The 22,334-nt window shown below is 44.6% G+C and overlaps 2 protein-coding genes across 3 annotated transcripts; both read left to right on the top strand.

Moving 5' to 3' along the window:
- Window positions 1-4,481: 4,481 nt before the first annotated feature.
- GPANK1 (G-patch domain and ankyrin repeats 1) lies at window positions 4,482-9,526 on the top strand. 2 transcript variants are annotated; one of them, XM_020778385.3, is made up of 3 exons: window positions 4,482-4,850; window positions 6,716-7,362; window positions 8,506-9,526. In XM_020778385.3, the coding sequence occupies exons 2-3, from the start codon at window positions 6,773-6,775 to the stop codon at window positions 8,966-8,968; spliced, it is 1,053 nt and encodes a 350-aa protein (XP_020634044.3). In that variant the 5' UTR covers window positions 4,482-4,850; window positions 6,716-6,772; the 3' UTR covers window positions 8,969-9,526. The 2 variants fall into 2 exon arrangements, with proteins under 2 accessions (XP_020634044.3, XP_072845150.2); XM_072989049.2 differs by lacking the exon at window positions 4,482-4,850 and adding an exon at window positions 4,866-6,438.
- Window positions 9,527-10,612: 1,086 nt separating this feature from the next.
- Window positions 10,613-22,056, top strand: NFKBIL1 (NFKB inhibitor like 1). The gene is made up of 5 exons (XM_020778383.3): window positions 10,613-13,791; window positions 15,114-15,422; window positions 17,312-17,424; window positions 17,970-18,087; window positions 21,072-22,056. The coding sequence occupies exons 2-5, from the start codon at window positions 15,134-15,136 to the stop codon at window positions 21,611-21,613; spliced, it is 1,062 nt and encodes a 353-aa protein (XP_020634042.3). The 5' UTR covers window positions 10,613-13,791; window positions 15,114-15,133; the 3' UTR covers window positions 21,614-22,056.
- Window positions 22,057-22,334: the final 278 nt, after the last annotated feature.

The following is a 22,334-nucleotide window of genomic DNA, read 5'->3' as shown; positions in this document are numbered from 1 at the left end:
AAGGAGACACGGTCGGGGAGGAGACAAGTCCTAGGGCGCAGCGACGAGGAACGTGAAGGAGCCGGCTTCTGCCGCAAAGCACCCTGGGACTGGTAGTCCGAGCGGCCTTTCGGCGCCGACCTCTTTGAGCAGATGAGGCGCTCTGGCAAACTACCGTCCCCGGGCCGCGAGTGAGCAGCCTCTGCACGACTATCGCAAAGAGGTGGTGCCTCTCGCGCTCCCTCACTCTACGAATGGCTTTGTGGGCGATACAGGCGAAGTACCCAGGTTGCAGTTGAAAAAGACGCAGGAGCCCCACGGCTTCAAGAGAATGACCATTTAGTGCCTACCCAGCTAATTCCGAAGCGCGGCGGCTCAGGACCTGGAGGTGGATCTCAACCGGTAACAAGGGCGATTGATGCGGCGTTTGCTGCAAACGCCCAACATTAAATCAGAATGAGGCCTCCCAAATTTTCACATCATCTGCATGTCCATGTGAATCTTACACATGGTCAAAAGGGTGCCAGAGAAATTAGTAGTGCGTCCAGCACCCACAGACATTAGTGATGCATTGCATCGTAGAGTATCAAAGAAGGATTGTAGGATATTTCTTGATCTCATTCCTCACTGGGATGTAACAAGTGTGTGAACAGCTGTTATGAGAGGGAAGCCTTGATGCATGATTACAGTATATGGAGTGTAGCGTTCCCCATTTATTAGATCTATGGTTCTCGTTGTATTATGTAATGGTTTATGAATATTCATATTGCTGTGAGGCGGAGTCAGAGGGCAAATTAAGGGAGATTGAGTCAGTAAGAGAGAAATGTAAGAGTTCGGCTGGAGAGAAAAGCCAGACAGTGTAATAGAATGTGTAGTTTGGGGAAATTCTGAGGAATGATTAACTACTGAAGATATTCATGAATCAAACTATGTAATCAATAAACCAAAGTTTTATTTAACAAAACTTGAAGTGTGGACCTGAATCTTTCTGAAGTAAATGGTGATTTAGAGATCACCTGGTGGCAGCAAGTGTAAAAGAAGAGAGTGTTTGCCTTTGTGTGCTCTGGGTCTTGACGGTCAAGCAAGGGGGCACAAAGGTGGTATGATGCAAACACACTTTTGCTTGAGGATTCTATCTACAGCTTTGGAGCACATGAATTGTTGGATGCATTTAAGCGTACAGGGGCTCAGACTGCGGATAGTTACATGGTTCTGCCGATGGAACTGTTGGATCTGGAGATGCCAAAAACAATGTTTATACATTCACAAGAATTGGAAGTGAAGCTGTGCCGATATTTAGATTTGATACAGCAATGGTTATCGACATAAAATTGCCACATGGGACACATTATTGGCACATCATGTTATTAATGGTGATGACTTTTCATTAGAAATCACATCCAGGATTGGTCCTTTATTTAAATTGTGTGTAATGAAGTGTGCAATCATGTGGTGCATCAAATTTTGTTGAAAGCTGCAGAGAGATACGTTGGGATGCTGGACATCATGGTGTCCATTAACAAATGGACTGGCTGCAACAACAAGCCATTACAGTAGTTTATTTCTCTGTGAAGGGGTTTAAGTTTTGGGAGACATTTAGTTATGTGGTGACACCAAAAATCAGTTAAGCTGGAGAATAGTATTTCATATTGGGCGAATGTCGTTGGTCACTAAGGAATTGCTGGGATCCTGGGATTTGCCTGTGTCAAGAGTGAGAGATTTTTGCCTTGCTAGCAAATGTGTGTTGTGAAATCGATGAAAACATGTTTACTGAGATTGACCCACGGTCTCTGACTGAGAAGCTAGTACATGCAGCTAAGATTGTTGGTTAGGCATTGTTTTATCCTATTGCTTTGCTATTGGGCTGTTGACTGAACATTTGATGGACATAATTGTGATCTTTCCAGAATTAAGCATATTGCAGCATACTAAGATAAAGTGGGAAAAGCAAGAAAGTTGGGTGTGGTTGCATTGTGACTACCCAAATGAGGAAGAAATTCCAACCTGTCCAGTTTGTTTTGAGTTGTTTGGTAAATTGGGGGTCCGAGTAGTCAAGTGTCATCACAAGGATTTTGCAAGTTCGGAATTATCACACCAAGTTGACTGACAACAGTACCAACCCAGCTGGACTTAAGGCAGTGAAACAGTGTGTAAGAAAAACATCTCCATCTGGTGGGGGGGGGTGTCCCCACACTGCTTAGGTGTATTATCTTGAAGCTGGTCCTGGGTAAGGTAAGAGTTATGCAGTTAGAAAAGTGGCAACATCACATAACTTGGTAACAGCCCTGTTCACCAAACTTAAGCCAGATGATGAAGGGCTAAAAACCTCAAGTGGGGGGAAAGTGTGATTTGTGGTTTAAAACCACTCATCAAGCACTTGAAGAGGTGGGACACAGGTTATCGATGAGTTCAGCAATTTGCAAATGAGGTACTGGTGTGTATTATTTACAATAAAGCTGCAGAGGAGGTCTTTTTAGTCGGTTATTTGAAGCAGAATAAGATGGGGGAGCCAGAGGGCAGCTTGTACATTGGCAATCATGTGGCAATAGATATAATGACTGTAAATTTTAGAAACCCAAAAGATGTACCATTTGGGTACAAGATGTAAGCAGCATCAGAAGTGGAGAGAAGCATATACTTGAGTTGGCTGCTCTACCAGACCTTGCAGCAGGTCTAGAGGAGAGAATCCTCAGTCACTACAATTTGGGAGCAAAGAACTGATAAAGCACACATCTAATGGCTGGGTTCCAGCAGGAACCAAACTAATAAATAGAAGTAGATTTGTAAAGATAGGAGGTACAGTACAATACTAGCTTTTTTCATTGAGAAACTAGATAAAAGAAACAGATTTAACTACAGGAGCTCATAGGGTGGATAATAGTTCTGTTAACATTGGGGGTGTAGGGGTGGGATGAGACATTGTCTTAGCAGTAGGCCAGACACAATTTGTTCCTCTTCCCACCATTAATAAAGAGGTGTATTGAGAAGAGAAAGGACATTACTTACAGTCATGGCCAAAAATATTTACACCCTTGCAATTCTGTCAGAAAATGCAACCCTTCTCTCAGAAAATTGTTGCAGTTGCAAATGTTTTGGTACTCACATATTCATTTCTCTCTCTTTTTTTGGTGCATTTTTGGGTTTCTGTGTGGGATTGTATCAGATCTGACTTTTCTTCTCTGGTTTTTTGTGTTATTCCAACCCAAACCAAAGAAATGAACATGTGAATACCAAAACATTTGCAACTGCAACAGTTTTCTGAGAGAAGGGTTGCATTTTCTGACAGAATTGCAAGGGTGCCAATATTTTTGGCCATGACTGTATAGTACAACATTGTCAAGATTAATGAATAATTAAAGGAGAAATGAAATGTGAACTGTTGCCATACTTAAAAAAAATACTTAGAACAGTGACATTACTAGGACTTGTGGCTGGCTCCACTTAAGGCTACTTTTGTCAAATTCATGAGGACAGTGCTAGAATTATATTGTGAAAGAATGGTAGGGTTGCCCTTAGTAAAACCACAAGTCCCATTGAATAAATAATAGGCTTAACCTCATTCTCATTCAATAAATATAAGCAACCAGATCTTCCTAATATAAAATGCTAAACCCAACACACTGTAAGTTACCATCCCTGATGCTGGTACTGCTTCGCCGACTCATTCTGTCTGCAGTGGTAGTTCTCAACATAGCTGTCATATTAGCTTTTCTCTGTTAATTAGCCATGCATGCCTGTTCAATGGGGAAAAAATATACAATTACCAAGCAGTCATGAACACGCATAGCAAATAATACCGAACATAAAAATAACACAACTGACTAATATTTATATAACTTGGGATTTGTGGTCCATTTTAAACTTTCCCCTTTTGTTTCAATTAATTGCTTTTTGTTTTTACTTCATATGGGTCCATCTAAATACTGTACTGATTGAACTCGGCTCTTCTGACATGCGCCAGATTATTTTACCGTTAGGATATACTCATATCTCTGCTCTGAGCTCACGTTGACTGCAGTAGAAGTGCAGAGGAGGGCCATAAATAAAGCTATATTGCTAAGACTGGCAGTTCTGAGTCCAATTGAGGGCTCTATTTGTTTATTCGAAAACAAAATGAAACTACGTTTGAAAAGGTATACCCTTACAAATTTAGCGGGGCGTGGTGTTGATTTTCTAAGACCCAGCCTTTGTTTTAATTAACGTATTCCCCATTAAACCGGGGAGGGAGGAACAAGAACGATCAGAGAAGCGGGTGGTGTTATCTGAATTGGCCTAACGGTCACGTTAAGAGAACCCGTTAAGAAAGCCTCGCGCTGGAAAAGGCGGGAAAGAGCGCGAGCCAATAAGAAAGAATACCGTTCGGCTTTCCTCTCCCCTCCCCCCCCCCGGCTTTTACTTCTCGAGACCTTGAAGCCCACCTCCTCGTGCTTCCTATCGACTGCGCATGCACGGCGTCTGTTTCGTTACCGAGATACCGCCGAAGGCGCATGCGCATTGCGTTTCAAAGTCCTCCAATCTGACGGGACGCTAAGAGTGGACCAGGGGCACCATCGAGTTTCCAAAAGTGACAGACAGGCTATATTATTTCGGACCCAAATTGATAGCTCCTGGTGGCCATTAATTTTTCAGGGCCCTAAAAGTGGCGTGGCTCTGTTCTTTCACAGAAACAAACAAGCGTGTCTTAAATAGAAAGCAGAAAACGACGCGAGAGTTTACGTAACATTTTCTACTATAGTCAGGGCCGCACTCTCCTGCGCCTGCGTACACGGAATGTTTCCGCGCCAGTTTCCTGTTGCTCTAGAATGCTTTCTCTCTTATTCTCTATGGTAAGGCAGACTTCCGGGAAAGGTGGAAGATCGAAAATGACTCAGGTGAGTAAAAGCTGTGCTACGTAGGAGACAAGGATGGAGCCCTCCGCCTAAGAACAGCGAGAGCTCTTAGCGTGATTCCTTCTGCCCATGGATCTGCCTCGGCCCACAGGAGAAACGGTGTAACTCCTAGGTAGACATTGTCCATTTTACAGGCGGAAAGTCGGAGCCCGAGCATGGGAAAAGTTTTTGTTTGGAACTACAGGTCCCAATATCCCCAGCCAGCGTGACCTTGCTTTCCCAACTTCTGGTCGTAGGTTTAGAAGGGATAATCCTGAGATCTTGGAAGATAGCGTGTCGAAAGAGCTGGAAATCGGGGGGCAGGAACATTTGGCTCTTCAGATGAGGCCTTCCAGCCTTGATCTGCATCGTGAAAGAAAAATAGTTTTTAATGCGCTTCCCTGAATAGAAAATGCCATTTAATAAATTAAATCAAGACAGTTGAAAGTATCTTTTGGATGGTTTGTGAAAGATCACCATCCTTCCAGAGTTGACCTGATGAGCACCAATTGTCCATGATTTATTTACATTAAGCCTTGGCTCTTGTAATACATTCTACATGGGGCATCCCTTGAAGACAGGTGGGGGGTGTCTTCAGTTAGTACAGAATGAGGTAGCTCGGTTGTTACCTGGTGCATTGTATCAAGGCCATATGACCCTGATATGAAAAGGCCTACACTGGTTGCCAGTTGTTTTTTGGGCCCATTTCAGGATGCTGGTTTTAACCTCCAAAGCTTTGAACAGCTTTGCCCCTGGCTGTTGGGGGACAGCGTGTCATGTTATGATCCTGTTGTCAGGGTAAAATCTTTAGACAAGGCAGTCTTGGAAAATATTGGTTACAGAAGATAGTACAGTACTGGGGGGCCTGTCACTGTGACCAACCCCAGATAAATCATGTACCGTACGAAATAGTTTGGCTTGATGGCCTCGGGCTTTGCTTATCCGGAAAGCGAAGTAAGATCGTCTTGTAGCCTTCACTTTAGCTAAATAGATTTTAGACACGATTTTTGAGGCTTTTAAATTGGATACCGTTAGGGCCCATCTGCAAATGCACGCTAGCCTCCTGTTTTACTTCCATACCCGCAGCTGATGGTGAACAAAATGAAAAACTACGTGTGCATTTGATGTTTAAAATAATTTTGTTTTGGCCTTTGTATTGTGAAGTTGTAGATGTTGGGTCAGCACACCTCACTCACCCCCTCTCCTTACCCTACTGAATACAGTAGGACCATGGTATCCGTGGGGAATTGGTTCAAAGACCCTGTGGATACTAAAAACCATGGATAACAGCAAGAAAGAAAGAAAGAAAGAAAGAAAGAAAGAAAGAAAGAAAGAAAGAAAGAAAGAAAGAAAGAAAGAAAGAAAGAAAGAAAGTTAAAAGTGAAAAAATGGGGGGAAAATTTTCACATGCATTACCAGAACCATTTTATATATTTTTACCAAGTATAACATAGGTTTTCTTAGATTTTTTTTTTCTTTTAACATTTTTAATTTCAGACCGTGGATAAATGAATCAGTGGATACTGATCACATGGATGGGGATCCTACTGTACATTGCATGGTCTCTGGCTCCCTCTCATGGCCCGTTCTGGTAAATATACCCTGGAATCACATATAAATAGGTATTTGGGGATTGTATTTAGTATTTTCAGCTAGTGGATAAGTGAATCAGCGAATACTGATCCACAGATAGGAGAGTCCTACTGTACTGGACTTGACACAACCTTCCTTGCTTATTATCAGGCCAGAGTTTCTGACATGCTTTATATAACATGTGTTGTTGTAGAATCACACCATATACATAACCTCCACAGTAATAAGGGAATCACTATATTGTATGAAATACTCTTGATTTCTCCTTTCAACAGACAATGAAGCTGTGAGAGGGAGGACAAGTTTTGTAGTCACCACAATTGTGCTTCAGCATGAACGGTGGTCCACAACTGATTGCCTTCACTCGTGCCCGGGAGGAATCAGATCTCTGGAGAGATGGGCATGCCCAGAAGAAAAGCTGCAAAAGATCGGATAACGCTGGCCCAGAGGAAGGGAATGCAGCTGGGGAGGCCGCTCGCAGCTTCTACGAGAGCCTGGTGCTTTCAAGCGATGCAGGAAGATCTTCACAGAGGAAACGAAAGGTTCCCTGCGGGCACCGCCAACCAGTGCAGGAGACTCCTCGTCCCCCAAACAACTCAGGACAAAGGAACACCCACCAAGGGCATCGGCTCCTGAAGGCTGCCCAAGATGGCAACCTGAAGTCTCTCCGGACGCTTGTGGAGAAGGAAGGGTGTGATGTGAACTCTAGAGATGATTATTATTGGACAGCCATGATGTGTGCTGCTTATGCTGGACAAGGGGAGGCTGTGAGGTATCTTCTGAGCTGCGGTGCTGCCTGGGTGGGCGTTTGTGAGACACAAGGACGGGATGCGATGGATTTGGCTGAGGAAGCAGGGCACCAAGAGATTGTGAACATCCTACAGGAAAGCACAAGACCCCGCACGAAGGAGGAATCCAGCAGGTGAGTTTCCTTTAGTCTCTCAGATAACAGAGGAAACACTGTAGGGTTGCATTTTGAGTATAATTACACAACTCTAGAGTATTTATATTATTCATTCATTCATTCATTCATCCATTTATTATTTCATTCAATTTTTATACCACCCGTCTAGCAAATTTCTACTCTGGCTGGTGTACAGAAATTAAAACAAAAATCATAAATCATTCTAAAATACAAAGAACAGGGGGAGAAAAATTCAAACAAAAATGAAAAAGGTACTCCACTGATCAAGGGATAAGAGTTTTTCCAAGTTAAAAAGATTGCCAGTCACTCTTGCAGCAGCGATTTCCACTCACTGACTGGAATTGTATGAGTGGTGCTAATTTAGGACTGAGGGGATCCGGGTTCTAGTCCCTATTGAGCTGTGAAACTCACGGAGTGACTGTGAGCCATTTCTGCTCAGCCTCACAGGGTGGCTGAACAGTGGAGAGGAGGAGTGCTATGCTGTGCATGCCACATTCAGCTTACTGAAGGAAAAGGGGGAATAGAAATACAACTAATTTATATATATACAGTGGTGCGCCGCATAGCGAGGTTAATCCGTTCCGGATTAACCTTTGCTATGGGGAAACATCGCTAAACGGAACGGAAAAGCCTATTTTCCAACGGGGCCCAAACTCACCGTCGAGCAAAGTTTCCCCATCTGGCCGCCATTTTCGAGCCCTCAGTAAGCGAGGTCAGGGCGCGAAAATGCTGTGCGCGCCCATTTTGGGTGTTCCTGAGGCCATTTTGGAACCGCCGATCAGCTGTTCCCCGTCATCGCAATGCGAGGATCGGTAAGCGAAACGCTTACCGATCGGCGCAAAGCGATTTTTGCCCTATTCAAACATCGTTATGCGATCACATTAGCGATCGCAAAATCCGCATCACTATGCGGATTCATCATTAAACGGTGCGCTTGTTATGCGAGGCACCACTCCCTCTCTGTGTGTGTGTAAGAATTTGAAAAGGGAATGCTAAGATTTTCTTTTAAAATTCACACAGGTAATTCAGGAACAAGGCATTGATACTCTTCTTCCTGTTAAAATCTCTGTGCTTTGAGAGGCATTAAAAATGACTGTGTAAATATGGATTTTTTTCTGTTGGCTTTCCTTCTTTCTGCAGTTTACCAGCAACAGCCGAGAGAAAATATTGTGCTGTATGCCAGGCACACTACAGCGAGGACACGGTGGCCATCCACGAGCGCTCCACAGCCCACCTTTTCAACCGCCGTGACCCGCTACCCCCCACCCGTTACCACATCCCAGAGAACAACGTGGGCTTCCAGCTCATGGTGAAAGGGGGTTGGAACCAAGAGGCCGGCCTGGGGCCGGGGGGCAGCGGCCGCAAATTTCCTATCCAGACCGTCCTCAAGCGTGACCAGAAGGGCCTGGGCTTTGGCGGCAATCTCAAACCTAAAGTGACCCACTTTGATGCCAAAGACCCGAGCGCTGTGGAAGGGCCTCACCGTCCTCGGCCAAGAACAGAACGGGCGGCCACCGTGGGAAAGCGGGAAGCCCGGCGCAGGGAGGCCAAGGCGGCAGCCTGGGAACGCAACCTGCGAACTTACATGAACCTTGATCTTTGAGCTAGGCCCGTAGAGCTTGATTATCCTGCTGGTTAAATCCGTGTGGATCATAATTGGAGACATCATTTAAAATAAAACAGCTTCTGTCATACTGCCCTTGTGCAAACCTGAGATGCACTCTCCTTTGGAATCCTCCAACGTAGTTCTGGTCACTTCACCTTAAAATAATTGTTTGGTGCTGGAAATGGTGCTACCAGAATAATCAAGGAAGTGGAGCAGTTCTCCTAAGAAGAAAGGTTGCAACTTATGGGGAAAGGGGAAGAGGAAGGGGCAGAGGGAATAAGATTGCTGGCCACCTTTTCTTTAGAGAGAGGGGTCATAAATTCCAAACCACTGGCTCTTGCAGACTGCAAACTGCAGCTATCTCCATCTAGGAAGCTGTGCCTGGCCCCAAACAGTAGCCATGAAACGTTTGGGCCTTCAAAATAAACATATTATTTTGGAGTTGCCCACAAGAACTTGGTGCAGAGCCTGAGGAAGGTGAATTATCATTGAAAGCTCGCTCTGTTTTTTGTTTTATTTTTTTAATGGTCCAATAAAGGTATCACCAATCCTGCATTTCTATTGTTTTGACAACCATGTGGCCTTGTTCTGATTTTTCTTCTGAACTTACGGGGTGGTTTCCTTTAGAAATAAGGGGAAAGAAGGACAGGAATACTGTATATACAACGACCCCTGGCACGGTGAAAAATTTTTTTCCTCCCTCTGTCACAGTGCTAGAATCTGAAATCATTCACTGAAGCCAAATTTCTCTGGGTTCCACCAGCAAAAGTTTTCTTTGTTACAAAAAAAAATAGTTTCCTGGCTAGGAGGCCACCAGGAGAATCAGCCCAGGCTTCCAATAAGCCATAGCATTAACAAATACTAGATTTTCAAAACTTGAGGTAGATTCTGGCCACTTCTGGCTCTCTTCCCCTCCCCACTGGATTTTTTGGTCAGGGGTGTGTGAATTTTGGGAAATCTCTGTGGCTCCTGGAGAGTCCCTCAGGCCAAAAATGGGTCCTGGCCTGTCGAATTTCCCCATCCCAGTCTAGATTCCTGGAAATGACCCGGTTCGTACTGAAATTCAGCCAACACTCCTTCCTGCACTTCCTTACGCACGCACGCACGCACACAAACACACATTTTTTTTTCCTTCCAGAAGGACGTAGCTGCAGCAGCACTGATTTTCAGTAGCAGGAACTACAAAGACAAAGTGGTGACTGCTCAGCAATGTATGTCCTCCCCTAGGTTGCCTCCTCTAGAAACATTCTCTTGAGCCTCACTTTTCCTGGCCATCACTCTTGCAATCATTCCAGAACTATTTAGAAGTGGGCCAAGAGAAGTCGGGAGAAGGGAAAGGTAAGTGGCGTCCTTGTAAAAGGGCAATCTAGCAGGTAGGCTTTGTTGTAGCAAAAGAAAAAAAGCAAGTCATTTGATCTCTGAAAGACTGGCTTTTATTTTTCATAAGCTTTTGTGTTTTCAAGCATGCTTCCTCATGAATACAGTGGCTATGTCTTTGGGGAGAGTATAAAATTGTTGGCAGTTTTAAAATAGAGGATTTGGAACAGTGTCTAGTGTGGCTGAGAAGGCCCATTCGAGAGTGACCATCCCTTCTGCACTGGAGACAAATACAATCTGTCCCCTATTTCCTGTTTCATTATATACACTAATTGTCTGAAGCTTTGTCATCCAATCAGACCGTAATTACAACTTCTTGTTGTTTAGTCGTTGTGTCCGACTCTTCGTGACCCCATGGACCGGAGCATGCCACGCTCTCCTGTCTTCCACTGCCTCCCGGAGTTGGGTCAAATTCATGTTGGTAGCTTCTATGACACTGTCCGACCATCTCGTCCTCTGTTGTCCCCTTCTCCTCTTGCCTTCATACTTTCCCAACATCAGAATCTTTCCCAGGGAGTATACTCTTCTCATGAGATGGCCAAAGTCTTGGAGCCTCAGCTTCAGGATCTGTCCTTCCAGTCAGCACTCAGGGTTGATTTCCTTCAAAATGGATAGGTTTGTTCTCTTTGCAGTCCAGGGGACTCTCGTCTCCTCCAGTACTATAATGGAATTAATCACTTCTGTTAAAGATCTACTATCTGCAGGAAGAACAGTAGCTGTAGCTTAGAATGGCTGCCAATTTACCAACAGTTTTATACTCCCTCCAGAGACACAGCCAATCTCTTCATCTGAAGACATGTTCTTTGATACTCAAACACTTATGAAAAATAAAAAAGTAATTAGTCTTACGGTGTTACTTGGTTTCTATTGTCTTCCAGAACATCTTAATCTGAGGTCCATATATCAGAGGCCCTTCATCAGTTAGGCTCAAAAGATAGCTAAGGAGAATACAAGTCACTTGTGTAATGAGTAGTCGTAGTGGGGATTAATGGATGCTATATTTACTTACACACACACACACACACACACACACACACACACACACACACACACACACACACACACACACACACAGACAGACAGACAGACAGACAGACAGACAGACAGACAGAGAGAGAGTCTGCAGCGAGACAAGGCCAAGAGCTAAATTGTAAATCACAAGGTTTATAGTCTATAAAACAGCTCACAACTTAAAGTATCTAAGAAACTCTCACAAATGTTAATCTTTATGTTGTGTGTCACAATGAAAAAACAACAAATCACTGTTTTTTCACCATATTTGCCTGGCTGTACTAAAGCAAAAGTATCATAGTAAAGGGTATGATGTAGTGTTTGTAAAATTTGTTTTAATGAGAATTTTGACTCCCTGTGTGATTACCACAGAGAATAATGTAAATTTTGCACTAAGAATAGCTGAATTCTGTAGATAGTGTAAAGTGTGCATTTTTTAAAAAATGATGAAATTGCTAACCCAGTGTACTCCCCCATTTTCCATCCACACTTCTGGGAAAAGGCAGAACACTAGTCGTAAACCTTGAGAATTTTAGCATGTTAGGATTTGGACTATGAGTCAGGAGGACCAAAATACTTTAGCAGAGGATGGGAAGGATGTGATTCTTCTGTCTGAAACAGCCTCATAGGATATGTAGTATAAAGCTGAAAATGTGGGATCAAGTAGGCAATTTAAAAAAACTTTATTTTGTCTATGATGTGAAATCCTATAAGATGATTTATGCAGTTTCTTAGCCAACTGTTCCAAACTTAAAGCAAGGAAATTCAGGAACAGTTGTGTGAGGTTAGTAAAACACGTGTGCTACTTGTGTTACGATGTTTAGTCCAGTTTTTAACCTGAACATCCTTCAGTTTTAGATTTGTGGAATTTGCTTTGTGTTTCAGTAAAAATCCTAAATCTGCCCATCAGACCTTCGTATGGAAGATGAACAAAGAATTCTCAGTCCAATGTATTCGCGAAGGCTTTCACGGCCAGGATCTAATGGTTGTTGTGGGTTTTTCGGGCTCTTTGGCCATATTCTGAAGGTTGTTCTTCCTAATGTTTCACCAGTCTCTGTGGCCGGTATCTTCAGATGACAAGAGTGCTACTCCTGTCGTCTGAAGATGCCGGCCACAGAGACTGGCAAAACACTAGGAAGAACAACCTTCAGAACACGGCCAAAGAGCCCAAAAAACCCACAACAACCAATTCTCAGTCCAATAATTTGTTTTGGGTACCACAACTAAACTGTGCTCACAGTCCTTCCAAACAAAAAATATGCTTCCGATTACCGTACATGCCTCACACCTATTATTTTCTTCATTACAGCAGTTTGAAAGAGAGGTTTTATGTGCCTCTGTTGATTGATTTGGAGTTGACAAGCCTTGGGAACTTACTACAAATCACCCAAAGTTCTACCAAGAGAACTCGGTTTATCTCTGTCTATGCCTTTGGCTGGATGAGTTTACAGTTCTTTGCTCCAACCAAATTCTCCCAGGGATCTTTAATTAAATGTTTGGTCATTGTGAGAAAATCCCACATTGGTTTTCTGTTATTCAAACCAAATGCTTTTAGATTTCCTTCCTAGATTCATGATTCAGATTCCCCCTCCCCCCCTTTTTTTTCTAAGAAGACTGCCCTAAATGAAGGCTCTCTTCTTTTTATTGGAATTGTACAATAACTTTGAAAAGTTCTCAATAAAGACATTTTAGAGCTTAGGCTTGTGTTGAGTCTGTATATTTTTACAAGACATTATTTTGGTCTTACAATGTTTGGAATCCCCTAATCATAGTGGTTGGGAGGAGACAAGGCAACAGATCTAAAGAGTCCCTTCCAGATCTGCAGTTCAGCAGCAACAACAAGACCAATGTTTTTATAATTTTGATTGATTGTGCCTGGTATTTTTTTAAATCATTATCATCATCATGATCTTGTTTTATGGAACGACTATCTACACATTCAGAGGCAACCTACGCTATATCGTTGACAGGAGATCAACAGGAGGGAGAGTATGATCTGCTTGTAGGTTTACTGGAAGCAATACAACCGGCTGCTGTGAGGATTAATTACTTTCCTGGAGAACTTCTATTAACCTATGTAATTATTCAGACTTAAAGTTCAAAGTCGCTTCAGCCCAGCGGTCCTTGGAGGGACTGCAGATTTTTCTATCAGAAACTATTAGTGCAAGTCCCCTGGGACTTCCTGGTTGCTTCCCGCTCCCCGTTCGAGGTTTCCTACCCGGACGCTAAAATTCTGTGCACCAAGTAAGGGCATCCCTGACGGGAAAAGCAACACGTTCGAATTTGAAATGCTGTGGTTGAAGCCACATCCGCCCTTAATTTTGCGCCGTGGGTGTTTCCCCCCGTGTGTACCCTGTGTAGAAAGTCCCCATCGATCGGGGCGGATGTGAGCTCGTTTTGTGCGTAAACTTTGGAGTCCGAGGATTAAAAAGGTAAAAAAAACAAAAAAACGATGGGAGTGGGGAGGGTTGGATTTGGAGCTGTGAAAACGTGTGTGTGTGTGTGTTTCTGCGTATGCAGTCGGGTGTTAACTAGAGAGGGAAACAGGAGCGGGAAGTTGGGCTTTGAGAAACAATCTGATATGTGATTTTATCTAAATAATGTATTTTTATCTTCACTGTCGTTGACCGTAATAAATAGATACATACAAGATAAGGTTGGTGGAATGATATTTCTCAGTGATGAAGAGGAGGGTTTTGCGCCGGGTAAAAAAGGCAAAGTTGTTAATTTAAGGACATCCTTTTCTGACCTCGCCATCATTCGGGTTTTTAATGACTGTGGTTTTTGTTACCGGCCAAACCTGGGTTCTAAGATTCTCTGGCAAGGAATCAGGCATAGACGCAACAGCTCAACCAAAGGCCCACTTTTATTTGAACAGCAGGAAATAAAAGGTCAGCTGGGACTTCTCTTAAAAGCAGAGAAGACCCCGAAAATACAGTGTACATATAAAATGATAAAATGCAAACAAAGAGTCATAAAATGCTACAGTTCTATTGGCCATTTGTACCCCAAGTTTGGATCCAGTCCCTCATTGGGTAGTGATGCAAGTAGGCTGATCTATTGGGTCCCTATAGGTATGCAGATTGTGTGCCCCCGTGTCCTTGGCCTATGCCCAAGATGCGCCTGAATGTCTGGGGAAAGGATCTTATATTTTTGTAGCTTTCCTCACTACCAACATGAATTTGACCCAACTCCGGGAGGCAGTGGAAGACAGGAGGGCCTGGTGTGCTCTGGTCCATGGAGTCACGAAGAGTCGGACACAACGACTAAACAACGACATAGCCTTCCTGGGCCCTGATATATGGCCTTCCCTCTCCAGCTCCCTGGTATGAATGTTTTGGCCTGTCATAGCTGGTTTCCTCCTGCCTGCATTCCAGGGCCAGGCCATCTGCCAGATCAAAAGGAGGAGGATGGGCTAAATGAAAGTGTGATGATGACCTTCCATATGATGTGTGAATGTTCCTCTCTTTGCCTGAGCTATGTGTGAATGTTCCTGGACCTAGTTTCTGTGAGGCCTGTGTTTTCACTGCTAAGGGTTGTACTAAAATCTAGTTTGATTCTGCTCCAGTATCAGTTTATTTTATTTTGTGGGTGTTAATGTTGCTCTGATCGGTTGTTTTCTTTACTGCAAACCGCCTAGTGCTTTGTACCACGTCGGGTGATATATGGACGTTCAAAACCAATAAAAGATTCACAGCCTTAAGAGAGAAAGGGTCCTGAACCTGTATTTTCTCTTCCTCCCTTCCCTTTTCAGGATCCAGCCCTTTCAGCTGCATGCCTGTTCCCATGGCAACAAAGTCCCAGCGTCGCCTGTGGCGCTATGTCGATTCTGGTCACCGCCACAAGTTGCGCAAGCTCTTGCAGCGTCACGGAGAAACCCTGGACCTGGCTGAGGCAGCAGGACACAAGAAGCGAACTCTTCTGCACCGATCCTGTGCCCGACAGGACCTCAAAACCGCCCTCCTGTTACTGAAGTATGGAGCAGATCCCAACATTCAGGACCGTTGTGGAGATACGGCTTTACATGTGGCTGCTCGGCAGGTGGCACGCAAGGGAGGCACCGGTGAGGCGCAGACTTTGCATCAGGGCTCGGCCCGTATCACAAGGCAGAGTGAGGCAGGCCTCTCTGGAAGCAGCTCCAGGGTGCCGTTAAATGGGAACCAATTGTTAAGTTATTTAATTTTTCTGCCTTTTGGGCCAAAGCTGGCTGGATTACTCAGTAGTTTCGGTATCTGGCTGTGGAGCCAGAGGTTGGGAATTCCAATTCCTCACCATGTCTCCTGGGAAAAGAACCAGCCTGTGTAGCCTTGGGCAAGCTGCACAGTCCTAGAATTACCCCCAGAAGAAGGAAATGGTAAACCTCTTCTGAGTACTCCAGACCTGGGCAAAGTGCGGCCCCAGGGCCACATACAACCCGTGAGCCACTCCTGTCCGGCCCGCCGGTCATCGTTCCAGTCCAGTGTTCAAGCACTTGTTCAAGCCCAAGACAGACTGGATTTCTCTCACTGAACAACTTGAACACCAAAACCATTTATAGCTTTTTTGTCTAAAGTTGATCAGTTGCTTATCTTTTAACATACCGCAAAAATACTTCTTTAGTATTTGTGAAGATTAACAAGTTTAAAATGACATCATAACATCACTGTTTCATTTTATTTCTAAGTAAAGCTGGTTCGGCCCCTGAACACAGTTCAGATTTTTCATGTGCCCCCCCTATAGAAATTAATTGCTCACTCCTAGAATACTCTCTACCTGGAGCATCCAGAAAATGGTTGCCTTAAATCAGAATTGATTTGTCGGCAGAGGATTATTATATTAAGTTTGAATGCTGTCTGCCTGGACCTGCTTGTGGGGTAACTCAAACTGCTCCCCATCGGACAGCAGAATGTTTTAGGCCATCGCTGCTTGGAATGGCTTCTTGGGCCATACAGATGCAGAGTTTGGGAGTAAAGTTAAGCTTTAAAAAGTCTCATCTTCTACTTTAGTTCAGCTGCTGCTCTTTTTACTTTAATACCTTGTGCTTTCTTTGGTTTGGATTGGGGCCTATTGCTCTTTTAGGATGCTTGGCTTGGGGAAGGAATATACAGACGGTCTTAAAGATGCAGGCTTTGTAATCTAAGACAGGCTTGCTTATTGGGAGATCTTTGATTTATTATATATTTACTTACTTATTTCATACCTTTTATATTCTAGCTTTTTTCTAGGAAGCTCAAGATGTGGTATAGTATACCTGGCTTTCTTCCTCTCCACTATAACAATCCTGGGAGTTATGTCAACTGAGTGACTGGCCCACAGTCACACAGTGAATTCTGTGGCTCAGTGGGGACTAAAAGCCAGATGTTGTGAGAGTCCAGTACTCTAACTATTACAGTAGACTGTCTCTCTGGGTTCAGCATGCTGCTTCTCATCTTTGTACTTTTTCCACAGTAAGGGGAAGGCACAGATAGGGCTCAACTGATTGTTGTGCTCTTACACACTATCAAATTGTTTCTGTCTTATGTTGACCCCATCAATGAATATCTCATTAACAGCCATACTCAGACCTTGCAAATAAAAGGCAGTGGCTTTCTTTATTAAGTCAATCTGTCTCATGTCCAGTGTTCCACTTTTCCTAGCTGCCTTTTTAAGGGTCTATTTATCGCTCTTTTCATCATTTCCTCCTATCACCCCTCCCTCCTCCGTGCAAAGAGCAACTTAAATTTTGATAGGAGTTTCCCTTTTGCCTCTTAGATCTTCACTGCCGTGACACAGAAATAAGAGCAGATGGATCATCAATTTTAAAGTAAACAGAATCTGATCAAAGAGAGTTGGAGGCCAGAGATACAATAGATTTCTGAGCTGCAGTAAACATGTGCTAACCACAAGATGGCGCTGTGAACGGGATGGTTTCCTTCATTGAAGTCTGTAGTCACCAAGTTTAATAATTTTGGGTTTTCCTCTCTTCTTTCACAGTGTACGAAGACCTTTTTGAACCCTTACGACCCCGTTGCCCTTCTGCTATGAGCATCAGAAACAGAGATGGCAAGACTCCGGGAGAACTGCTGGCACAAACAGAAGAGAAATGGGTATCAAACTATCAGTGCAACTCTGTATAGCTGGCTGGATAGATCAGAGGTTCAGGTGTATGGCTGTGCATCCAGAGGTTGGGAGTTTGATTCCCACACGGTGCCTGCTATCAATAGAACCAGCCTGTGTGGTCTTGGGCCAGCTGCACAGTCCCAGGGCACCCCCAGAAGGAGAGAATGGTCAGCCCCTTCTGAGTATTCTCCAGGTCAGCGTTTCCTCTAACTTGCACGGCCATGTGGCCATGCAGCACTGGATCAGGAGTCCTGCCGCCAAGCCAGAGTTGCTCCCCATTTGCTTCCGATTGCAGCCAGAACCCCACACGAATGGGGCAGGGCTCCTTTCTACACGAGCGAAAAAAGAAAGGGAATATTGCTCTACCCAGAAGATTCTGAAAAGGCCACTATAAGTCAGAATTGGCTTGATGGCATATGGTGATGATGGCAGCTACAATTTTGTACTCGTAAGGAAGGGTAGAGCCAGATAGGTTGGCTTTCAGATGTTCTACCCTCAAACAGGGATCCTGATACTTTGCCATTCTCCACAGTGTCCTCAAGGGACATTTGAGAAAAACAAGGAAGAACAAGATTCTGAGCGGGAGTGGCGTCACAAGCTTCTAGGTGAATGGGAGGATGAATATCAGGAGACTTTCTGGCAATATGGAGGTGAGATTTGGTCTTTTTCTTAGAGTCTGGGTGTTCACAGTGCATTGTAAGATGGGCCTCCCTGTGGAGGTGTGAGCTGGGTTGGGCTTCCTCATTTTTACATTTCCGTTTGTAGCCCTCATTGCATGCCAGTCACATGAACTGATGTGTGATGAGGGACAATGAGCAGCCAAGGATATCTGTCTGTCTGTCTGTCTGTTCATCCCTCCCTTCCTCCCTTCCTTCCACTTATATACCACCTCATGGTACAACATATGGGTGGTTTACAATAAAGCATACAAGCAAAGAATGAATGAATAAATACAAAACTATATGCAAACATAAATCCACAAACAATGAATCATACAGTCAATAAACCCACTGCCCAGCTAACCTATCTTTAGATAAATAAACTATTTAAAATGACATTGGACATCACAGGTACCATAAGTAACAAAAGGCAGCTTTGAGCCATTCTGTTTTTACTAACTTCTTAAAGACTGCGAGGGAAGGCATCCAGCGAACCTCGGCTGGACGTTTATTCCAGAGGTGTGGGGCCACAACCGAAAAAGCCCAGTTTCTGATGGCCTCTTTCCTTGATGTTCCTGTTTTTAACATCCTGGATTGCGGAGAGCGGGTGGGGCGGGTAGCTGTGATTTGCATCCTTGCGTGTAGGCTGGCAGAACTAGCCGATAGGATCGTGGATAATATTTGTGGTTGTTCTGAACACAAGCCAAGTGGCATAAGGATCAGCAGGTCCTAGTACTGTGGTGCCTCATGTCAGTCTGGTTCCACTTCCCACTGTTGCAGGATACTTTTTGAAACATGCCCTGCTTTAGCTCCGTACAGTGGTGCCTCGCATAGCGATTGCTCCATTTAACGAAGATATTGCTTTGCAATGCTGTTTTTGCGATCGCAAAAGTGATCGCTTAGCGATGGACCCTATGGGGAAAATTCACTTTGCGCTGATCGCGGGGAAGCGATCATCGCAAACGCCTCATTTTCGCCAGCTGATTGGCGGGGCCTTTGCGATGATCGCGGGGAAGCAATCATCGCAAAGGCCCCGCCGATCAGCTGTGCTTCATCTCTCTCTCTCTACCCCTCACAGCTCCGCAAGGGGTGGAGAGAGAGAGAGAGAGAGATGAAGCACAGATGATCGGCGGGACCTTTGCGATGATCGCTTCCTCCCAATCATCACTAACGCCCCATTTTCGCCATCTGATTGGTGGGGCCTTTGCGATGATCGCTTCCGCCGATCAGCTGTGCTTCGTCTCTCTCTCCACTCCTCACAGCTCCGCGATCCTCGCAAAGGCCCCGCCGATCAGCTGGCGAAAATGGAGAAGCGATCATCGCAAAGGCCCCATTTTCGGCCAGCTGATTGGTGGTTCCAAAATGGTCGCCCGCTGTGTTGCCTCGCTTTAGAGGCACCAAAAATGGCGGCCGCAATGGAGGATTTTCGCTTAAGGTTAGTTTAGGAGCCCATAGGAACGCATTGAAGGGCCAATACAACTGGTTCCAGCAACGTCGCAGGAGTTGGCAGAACGACACGAACTGCCTCCGGGACTCCAGCTCTGGATTTTGCTTCGATTTTAACTCCTGAAGCCTTTTCCGTAGGTGGATATAGCCACTAGGCATCAGAGGTTTGAAATCTGAGTTTTCCTTCTCCTAGATGGGCTGCCTTCCATGGCTGACGAGCCCTACCTACCTGGCCTGCTCTCTAATAGTGCGGAAGTATGATCCGACCTTTAAAACCTTCCTGCCTCCCAGGTGTATGCACATCGTTTCAAGACCTTGGACAAGACCCACCTGCAAAGTCATCGTAGGAAAAGTTTTTGAGTCCTGTTCTAGAGCACACCATGATGGCATCAAGAAAGAGGAGGAGGAGGAGGAGAAGGAAAAACGTGGCATAGCTTATTTGTTAGCAAGTGGGATCCCCAGAAGGGAGTAACTGAGCAGTGAACCAGGAAATTCTTAGCTCAGTTTTTATCTCAGACACAAACTCCACTAATTAGTGGCTGGCAAGCTGCACTTTGTGGACTCAGTTTTTCCATCTATAGTATAGGATAGGCTTGGAACATGTGCTGAATAGCTCAACAATTTACGTTTCTGGTTGTGGAGTCAAAGGTTGGGAGTTCGATTCCCCCACTGTGCCTCCTTGATAAGGGCTGGACTCGTTGATCCCTAGCGTCCTTTTCAGCTCTGCAGTTCTAAGATGATGATGATGATTAGAACTACACTATAGTTTAGCTTAGCACTATAATAACCATATAAACATTTATGGTATATCGTAAGTGTTTAGAGTGCCGTAATGAAAACAATAACCTTTACAACAGCACTATTACAATCGCCCAGCAGGACTGGAATTATTATTATCACCATTGTGCAGAGGGCAACTGAGGCAGAGAAGAGCAGCCTTGCGATGGGTAGATCTCAGGCTTGGAAGCCTGCGTTTTGCCATTGCAGCAACTTGAGCGAAGTGTTTGCAGGATGGCTTGGTAGAGGAATTACTTAAGTGTGCAATCAAAGACTTTGTTTTCATTGCCAGAGTTGAGTTACCTTCCTATCTAGCCACCCACCCACCATCCAAACCAAATTGTTTTTACAGTGTTGTCTTAATCTCAGAAGATGAATTATCATCAAAAGCTTTCTATCTATTTGGTTTCTTTAGTGCTCTAATAGAGGTATTCCCTACTCCTCCATTTGTATTTCACAATCTTTTTCTCCTTTTTTTTCTGAACACTTTAAATGTGTGGGTTTTTTTAAAATATGTATTTATTTAGTTTGCTACCGTGACAGGTATTGTAGACTTCTGAGTAAGGTAGTTATAAATGTTTTGGAAAATGTAGGGTATTCTGAGAACTTTGTTTCCTTTTGACTCTTCTGTTGTCCCCAGCGCCTCCCCTCCCCCTCTTTTTTCATTCTGTTTTATTTGTTACTATATGGTCAATAAACATAATACTCCCACATCCCATTTCATGTTCCCCCTTTCTTTTCCCCCTTCCTAGAGGATTTCTACTCCACCAGTCCAGAGCCAGAAAGCTTTGAGACGTGGGCTGATCGCATATTCCAGGAATACAGGAAAAAACAGCAGAAGAGAGAGGAACGGCATCACCAGAGACCCAAAGCTGAACCCCCAAAGCCATCCCTGAAGTCACAGCAGCTCCTGGAGGAGGAACATCGGCTATACGAGAAGCGTGCCAAGGCCAAAGAAGAAGAACTGAAGGAGGCCAAGAGACGACGCTACGAGGAAGGCTGCAGCCGGGTCTTCTGTGCCGACAGTTCGCAACTTTTGCGTTATGGCGACATTCCTTGGCCATGCCCAACTGGGACGCCTGAGGAGATGGCAGCTGTGGCGCTCCACCACACAGACCCCTCTGATAAAGCCGCTTATCGGCGCTTCCTCCGGCGCCAGCAGGCCTTGTGGCACCCAGACAAATTTGTCCAACGCTGCGGCGCATGCTTAGCTGAGCAGCATCGGTCTCGTATCTTGGACACCGTCACGGCCTTGTCCCAAGCTTTCAACCGGTTAGCCGAAGCTGCCAAATAAGTCTCTGTGGAGAAAATGTTGTCTCCCTTCAGAGCTGTGAACCTTGTTAGGAACAGTCTGGTCTTTGAGCAGTGTCGGTTTCTTTTTTTAAATGCTTTTCGTATTATTTATTTAATAGAATTGCTCTTTGGCCTACTGGGGTTCCCAAAGGGATATACAATAAAAATGTGTTAAAATGTTCTTTAATAACCAGTTGTGTCTGGGGGAAGAGAGGGTTGGGGTTGAAAAAAAAATCAAAAATCAGAGGCCAAAGAGAGAGCCATAACATTTTGACTGCCTGCTAGAAGCTCAGGGAAGGTGGGGCCAGCCTGATTTGCAGCGGGAGCACAAGCAGCTCATGGACATGGTGACAGGGTTCGTCACTCGTGTATGACAGTTCCTGGATTTTGGCAGGAAAAAATGAAGACATCGTGTCTTTTCTAATAAAGTTTTTATTGACAGAACGAACGGGTTTATCAATAACAGCTTCTGTAGGGCCAACCTGGCCAAGATCTACAGGTAACTTTGTCCATAAAAGAGGCAAATGGTTGTGGGAATCCCAGAGGGAGACCACAGCTACGATACAAGGATATCTGCAAGCGGGATCTGAAGGCCTTAGGAATGGACCTCAACAGATGGGAAACCTTGACATCTGAGCATTGGAGGCAGGAGGTGCATCACGGCCTCTCTCAATTTGAAGAGACCCTTGTCCAGCAGGTCGAAGCAAAGAGGCAGTCCCAAA

Source organism: Pogona vitticeps, chromosome 2 (assembly GCF_051106095.1).
Source record: "Pogona vitticeps strain Pit_001003342236 chromosome 2, PviZW2.1, whole genome shotgun sequence".
Taxonomy (NCBI): Eukaryota; Metazoa; Chordata; class Lepidosauria; order Squamata; family Agamidae; genus Pogona; species Pogona vitticeps.
This window is presented reverse-complemented; position numbering and strand designations above follow the sequence as displayed.

Excerpts from the sequence above, each read along its gene's own strand:
- NFKBIL1 (XM_020778383.3), top strand. The coding sequence starts at position 15,134 with ATGCCTGTTCCCATGGCAACAAAGTCCCAGCGTCGCCTGTGGCGCTAT. Across the intron at positions 15,423-17,311 it reads GGCACGCAAGGGAGGCACCG|TGTACGAAGACCTTTTTGAA; the intron begins GTGAGGCGCAGA and ends CTTCTTTCACAG. Across the intron at positions 18,088-21,071 it reads GACTTTCTGGCAATATGGAG|AGGATTTCTACTCCACCAGT; the intron begins GTGAGATTTGGT and ends CCCCCTTCCTAG.
- GPANK1 (XM_020778385.3), top strand. The coding sequence starts at position 6,773 with ATGAACGGTGGTCCACAACTGATTGCCTTCACTCGTGCCCGGGAGGAA. Across the intron at positions 7,363-8,505 it reads ACGAAGGAGGAATCCAGCAG|TTTACCAGCAACAGCCGAGA; the intron begins GTGAGTTTCCTT and ends TTCTTTCTGCAG.